Genomic DNA, 7,497 nt, shown 5'->3' on the forward strand with positions numbered 1-7,497 from the left:
TCAATAATAGCCAAGGCTTCCTTGTCATAGGTTGACAGGCCTGCTGCTTTTGGTCCAATTGATTTGCTCATAAAAGAGATAGGTTTGCCCTTTTGCATAAGCACATCCCCAATTCCTACACCACTAGCATCTGCTTCAAGAATAAAAGGCTGACTAAAATCCGGCATTGCTAACACAGGCGCCTCTGTCATTTTCTTCTTTAGAACAAGGAAGGCTTGTTCTTGAATATCTGTCCAAGCGAATGACTCCTTTTTGAGTGAGTCAAATAATGGTCTGCATATGATGCCATACCCAGCAACGAAACGCATGTAGTAGCCGGCAAGACCCAGAAAACTCCGCAACTCTGTTGTATTTTTAGGACTAGGCCATTTGACAATAGCTTCCACTTTGAGTGGATCAGTCGCAACTCCATCACTTCTGATAATGTGGCCAAGATATTCCACTTGTGACTGCCCAAAGCTACACTTCTCTCTCATTGCAGTGAGCTTATTTTCTCTGAGAATTTTCAATATGGCTGTCAAGTGTTGAATATGTTCAGGAGCAGACTTGCTGTAAATTAGTATGTCATCAAAGAATACTAAAGCAAACTTTCGTAGGACAGGTGCTAGAATCTTGTTCATCAATGCTTGGAATGTTGCAGGAGCATTAGTCAAGCCAAATGGCATGACAAGATATTCATAATGCCCTATATGTGTGCTAAAAGCAGTTTTTGGAATGTCCTCATTTTTCATCCGAATTTGATGATAGCCACTTCGTAAATCAAGTTTGGAGAAGAGTACTGCTCCATGTAGCTCATCCAATAGATCTTCAATAACTGGTATTGGAAATTAGTTTTTCACGGTCTGAGCATTGAGCTTCCTAAAGTCATTACACAGCCTCCAGCTTGTGTCTTTCTTCTTCACCATTAATGCAGGGATGAGTAAGGACTCAGGCTGTTTCGTATCACTTGGGACTGCAGCATTTTAGTGATAATTGCTTCCATTGCATTCTTTTGGTGATGAGGTAATCTGTATGACCTTTGATTGACAATTTTTGCGTCAGGTATGAGTGTGATAGCATGATCACAGTCTCGAGCTGGAGGTAATTCATCGGATTCAGAGAATACATCAGGGAATTTATCCAGCACTCTTTGAATGAACTGAGGTGGTAATTGTTGTTCCTGTTGCTTAGGTTGTACTGATTGCACCCAAACGACAGCACCACATATATGGTCTTCTCTCATGAGGTTCAAATTTTCAGTAAACTGAATGGAATCTGTGCTAGGAAATGACTCATCCCAGAAAGTCAGCTTCTTGTCATCCTGTGTGGTGATTTGCATATACATCTTTTTGTAGTCTAGTGTTACTGGACTGTGATATTTAATCCAGTCAGTGCCCAATATCAAATCATAGCCCTTGAGCGGTAAAATCTTGAAATCAAACAGCAGGCCTTGTCCCTGTATTTTGTAAGGGCAATTAACTGTGTGAAAGTCAGTGTACAAAATGCCACCATTAGCCACTGTGACCTTGACTGGCTTGTTAGGTATGAGCTCGCACCTCGCCTTGTTAGCTAGTTCAGGAGTAATGAATGTTGCTGAGCTGCCAGAATCAACTAAGGCAGTTGCTAACACATCACCGAACTTAGCTGTGACAGTAAAAGTATAATGCTCTTTACTAGTACCCTGCACTGCATGCATGGATATTTTCAATACCGTTTCAGGTGTAGGTAAGACTGTGTCCTCCTCTTCGTCATCATCATATTCTGTGATGTAGATAATCTCATGATTTTCTTCAGCCTGAGCTTGCAGTGCTTGAATTTGAGCTTTTTGACTAAGCTTACATACTTGTTTGTGACCAGGAAACCAAGGTTCCTTGCACTTGTAACAGAGATTTTTGATTCTTGCTTGCTGACTAGCAGTACTGGGTGCACTGCTAATTGGGGTTGGTTTTGCTGTGTTGTCAAAGTAGACTGCTTTTCTGAATTGCATAGGTTGGTATACTGGCCTACTGGGAGGCATAGATTGCTCAATGCGACGAGCAAACCACATTGCTTCTTGCATGTTACTTGGTTTGTGACACTGTAGGTGATGCTGGATATAATCAGTCAGCCCGGCAATGAAGCAGTTGACATAGTAATCATTAGGCAGGTTGGGATTGTCCCTCCTCATCAGGTTCATGAGCCTTTCAAATTGTTCAATATAATGACTGACAGTTGAGGTTTGCTTCAAGGCATGAAAGTCCTTCACGTTATCGCATATGGACTTTTCAGCAAATCTTTCAGCAATATACCCACAGAACTTATACCAAGGGAGAGTGGAGGCTGTGTAACCTGTTCCTCTCCACCACTGCATGGCTTTTCCTTTAAGGTAAGAAACAGCAAACTCAGTTCTCTGGTCATTTGGTGTTCTAGCAGCATCAAAATATTGCTCAACTTGTTGGATCCAAGAGTCAGCATCCTCGCCATCAAACTCAGGTATGTTGAATTTGGCAGGTTTAACTGTAGGTGCAGTTCTTCTAACTTCACCTGTAGCTTGTGTCCTGTTTTGGTACTGCCTGTTAACATCATATTGTTCCTCTGCTGGCGCAGGTTGTTCCTTGGGATCCCAATGGTTGACTTGATCTTCAGGTTTGTACACAGCATTTGGATGACGATATGGCATTTTTGGTGTACTGTAGAGATTCAATTCACGCCCTTTGAGATCATACAGCTTGCCGGAGCCGGTGGGAGCTGTTTGAGGTCTAATTTGTTTCACGGGTAGTTGGTGCTGATCAGTGACAACTTGCTCCTTTTGAGAATGAGGGATACTACTGCCATGTCCTGACGGAATCTCTTGCTCAGGAGATTCGTGTACTTGAACCTCAGCCTGTCTTGAGAAGAATTTGGCAAAATTTGCCTGGACAGTTTCAAAGTTGTCTTGCATAGTTTGAAAGTTAACTGTACAAGTCTGAGCGAAATCAGTGAATTCTTTTCTGTCCTCTTCGCGGTCACGCTGCAGTTTCAGAATATCCAACTATAAGGACTTGAGTTCTAGATCAGAGGCTGTCACTTTTGCCATGGCACAGGAAGGATTTCTTCCAGCAAAGCAAGAGGCTTGCCTAGAAGTTGAATCTACCGCCGCCAAACACCGACACCAACGCCGCCCGCCACCGGAAGACGCACGAGCCTGGATCTACCGAGGGATTTATACTACAGAGTGGTTCTGCAGAGCCCGGGAAGATTACCTGACTTGCGTCCGATCTGTGCCGCCGCCGGGAACTCTTTCTACCGCCTCCAAGACGCAGCTGGAACTCCTGCTGCCACCGTCGAGATCCAATACGCCCACCGAGAATCGAATGAATCTGATACCACTTGATAAGCTATGACTATTAGGAAGATTCAGAGTAGCTAAGAACGTCAAGACAACTGATTTCACCGAGCTACGCCACTTAAAGCTGGGCCTGAATTTAAGAGAAATTCTGTGGCGATTACAAGATGAACCAACCTCTATCAGAGGCGGCTAGGGTTTAGACCCAATACAAAGGGGATAAGCCGAACAAGCTCTCTAGTCTAGGCTTTATAGCACTCCATTACAGGTAAAAGTAAGATACAGTAAGAAGGAGCACATGGCTGAGCTGTTGCCATCTCCACGACGATTTACTTTAGAATCTGACCGTTGGATGCTTGATCAATGGTTGCAGTAGAAGCCATGAGTTGGTAAGAAACCAGAGAGGAACAGAGCCACGACTATGGACAGGCTTGACAGGGATACGCGAATTACACAGCAGTACCCCAATCACATTGCTACATGATAATCGATCTTAAGCTACTTCTGGAAGGAGGGTTTCTCCATCTTCTTCCTCTCCCGGATCTCCACCACCCTTTTCCCAGCCGGAGTACTTTTCTGCATAGGGCTGCAAGACATGTCATCCCAGTAACCATATACGAATTGCAGCTTGGCCTGCCCAGATGTTGCAACTCTGATTGCATTGGCAAGACCAAACGAATCGCATACGGAAACATAAGCCCTAAGATTGAACAAGAACGTCTCTTCTACGGCAAAGTGCTCACACTGGTACGCTCCCCTCTGGTTTAGAATGCCATTGACAGCGTGGAGGGCACTCTCTGGGCACTGGATCGTCAGAATATAAACAGGCTCCAGAAGCCTTGGGTTCGCAGCGAGTTGAGAGTCCAAAAAGGCTTTCTGAAACATGTTTTCAAGTTGCGCAGCTTTGGACCTCAAAGGATCCTTGGTGTCAATTTTAACCTCATGCACCTCAAAGCAAATTCCACGCATGTTTTCTTTTGCCAGGGCACCTTCTTTTGATGCCAACTGGAAGACAGCCACGACTGATTTTTTCAGTGATTCCGTACACTGTGTCTTGCACGTATCAACAACCATGTTTGGGCCGATGGCCTTAGGTCCATAACACCATATCCGATTCTCGTCCAAACCACACTTTCTGAGCATTTGAGAGCGCACCGCATCATCAGTATACGGACTCAACAGACCATCCTCAATGGCATCAACCAACTTATCAGGCAAGGGGCGAGCAACCATGGAAATGCTGTTGAATTTGTTCCGGGAGAACGTCTCCACAGGGGTGCCAGACTTCTCAAGAACAGTTTCACGGTAAGAAACTATGGGATTGGATACAACAAATTCCACGCCTTTCATTATTCCTTTAAGATCATTCAAGCAAACTTCAAGATGGAACTCCCCTACTCCAGCAACCGTGAAGCCACTTGAACCACCTTCAGTGCTATATAGAACAGCAAGGTCGCACTTTGTCAAACGCTTCAAACCATCAAGGAGTAGGCCAGTACTTGCGGGAACCTTGCACTTAACTTGAACAGACAGAATGTGAGGTATAGATAACTTCATTCCTCTGATAGGCCATGCTTGAACCTCCATCTTGTCTGTCACTGTTGCACTTTTCGTTATGCACTCACTAAGACCAATTAATCCAATAGTGGTACCACAAGGAACATCATCAATTCCGTGTTGATTCTTTCCCATCCATACAACAGTACGCTGAACATGTTTCTCATGGAAGTTATTTTTCTTGCCAGGAACATAGGAAGGCCCCATGATCCGTACCTTCTTTCCAGTTGCAATTCGACCTGAAAAGATCCGACCAAACGCGAAGAATCCGCCTGCATCAGATGTTGGAATCATCTTGGAAACATAAAGCATAAGAGGACCTTCCGGATCACACCTTCTAATAGCTTCTGCATATGGGTCATTAACTGGTCCCCCATACAGGTTCTCAACACGATACTGCTGTGCTTTTAAAGGAGACGGAAGGTGCCATATCATCATCTCAAAAAGTCCAGTACTGGCTGGCAGCCAGGATTGCATGATACACTTGAGAAGATCATCGCCCACTAGTGTCTTCTGTTCATCACTCAAGCTTACACCAAGCTGCCCGCACAGATCCCACAGTTCACTCTTGTCCTCCTGCATGTAGGCATTCATGATTTTTTTGATTGGATTATAGCAAAATTTAACAAAGCCTCTATCACATGAATTGGAGCCATTGTGGTTGTCGAACCATTTATTTAGGCCAGAGTCGTAAAAACAATCGCCCCAGAGTTTCTTCGCAAACTTAGACTCATCTAGTCCACATATCGAGGAATACTTCCTAGCAAAGCCAGTGAGAGTAAATGCCCATCCATGCAAACCAGAGGAAAAGGCTACCGTTCCATTCTCAGGGTTGACTCGGCCTCTAGATTGACATGCTGTTATAATGGCATTTGAATTCTCAATAACATTGGACAGAATCTTATAGACTTGTTCACCAGTAAATTCAAGTTTCACAGCTCCATCTTGAATCCCAGTGAATAGCTTGTCCATCATGTTCAGACAAAGAACAGGCCTAACCCTCTCACTAATGGCTTGCCGGAGCACAGTTTCAGTTTGGACACAAATACCCTCAGACGAATCAACTACCAGAAGAGTGCCATCAGTAATACGAAGAGCAGCTGTGGCTTCCGCAGAGAAATCAGCATGCCCAGGTGAATCAACAACGTTGATCAGGTATCTATTCCCATTCCTATCACCTTTGTATCTCTCCAGCGAATGACTGTCCATCTCGTACAAAAGTGAGAACCCAGTGGATCTGATAGAAATATCAGGGTCTAGTTTAACAGCACCTTCCTGTGTCATAGTCCCAGCAGCTGCCACAAGAGAATTTGTAAGCATAGACTTGCCTGCAATAAGTAAAAAATGTAACCGTGGGTAATTAAGAATCTGAATGCAAAACAGAGAAGTTATATTGGCAAATATATAAATAGCAATGGTTTATGGCTGGCTTGCCGAGATACTTAATTTTTTCAAAGGATGAGAAACCACAAGTTTAGACATATTACATACACCTTTCAAAGGCAGGATATTTCTGAATAAGATGCCCATCGGAGGTAAAAATTTATACTGAATAGCGAAAATATCTACAGCAGGACGAAAGTTAACATATAAGATTCTCGTAAAATTCACAAGCGCATTAAGACTTCCACAACATGCATAAGTTTATCACTGGCATGCCGAGATACCTAAATTGTGATAAAAGGGGAAATCAAAAATTCATGCATACTACATACACCATTCAAAGGCATGATAGACCTACTTTCTGACTAAGATGCTCACAGGAAGGAATGGTTATAGTGAACAACACAATTATGGACATAAATTCAATGTATATATGAATTTCACAAAAATCAAATGCAAGATCGGTTCATACTATGTCAGCTATGCAAAAAAGACATGCACAAAATTAGTGCCTGACTACAACTAACTGCAGAAATGAAACAAAATATCAATTAATCTCACATACTGCACTAACACTTTACAGAAATTCATATGTTACTACAAAATTTCCTATCTTAGCTCCAGTTTTATGTGATTCCCATGACAAGGACAATATATAAAAATGGTTTAAACAAAAATTCATATGTTAATTCACAACTTAGCTCCAGTTTTTATATGATTTTCCAACAACAAGCACAAGACACGTAATTTTCTAACCAACCACGATAGTGAAAATGCCTACTGATTTACCGTTTCAGTAGCGCACTGATTTACTATTGAACAAGAAATACAGCATCAGAATTGCACAAGTAGAGGTCACAAACAATAATACAGCACACATGACAAAACAACATATACTATTAACAAAGCTATGGATACCAAGCCAGATATTCTATGTGAAAGCATAACATCAGTATGTTCTAGCACGTACCATGGCCCTGATGACCAATAACAGAGATGTTACGTATGTTACTCTTCCTGTCCATCATTTCTCGGAGCTCTGCTGCTGTGAAATCGACCATCTTGACTGCCTCTGAATATTACCTTGAATATAAATTTATGTTTCAAAAGGCACAAAGTAGTTAGAAATGATATACGATCCAGTAGGAGGAACTAAACCTAAAAAAGCTCTGGAAATGTGCAAGAGGGATACCAGCCAATATAGAAGTACACGAAGTTGAATCGTGGTATTTTCTCTATAGTTAACAGTTATTAACAAGATAACATATGGCATC

At 42.6% G+C, this 7,497-nt stretch overlaps 1 protein-coding gene across 1 annotated transcript; it reads right to left on the reverse strand.

Annotated features, from left to right (window-relative positions):
• Nucleotides 1–3,781: 3,781 nt before the first annotated feature.
• LOC124655912 (elongation factor 2-like) lies at nucleotides 3,782–7,284 on the reverse strand. Its single transcript, XM_047194741.1, has 2 exons — nucleotides 7,194–7,284; nucleotides 3,782–6,168 (listed from the first exon to the last, which is right to left on the reverse strand). Exons 1-2 carry the CDS (start codon nucleotides 7,282–7,284, stop codon nucleotides 3,782–3,784), a joined length of 2,478 nt encoding a protein of 825 aa, XP_047050697.1.
• Between the last annotated feature and the right edge of the window lie 213 nt (nucleotides 7,285–7,497).

Source organism: Lolium rigidum, chromosome 5 (assembly GCF_022539505.1).
Source record: "Lolium rigidum isolate FL_2022 chromosome 5, APGP_CSIRO_Lrig_0.1, whole genome shotgun sequence".
NCBI lineage: Eukaryota > Viridiplantae > Streptophyta > Magnoliopsida > Poales > Poaceae > Lolium > Lolium rigidum.

Coding starts and splice junctions, on each gene's coding strand:
- LOC124655912 (XM_047194741.1), bottom strand. CDS start 7,284: ATGGTCGATTTCACAGCAGCAGAGCTCCGAGAAATGATGGACAGGAAG. Junction 6,169..7,193: donor TATTGGTCATCAGGGCCATG/GTACGTGCTAGA, acceptor TACTTATTGCAG/GCAAGTCTATGCTTACAAAT.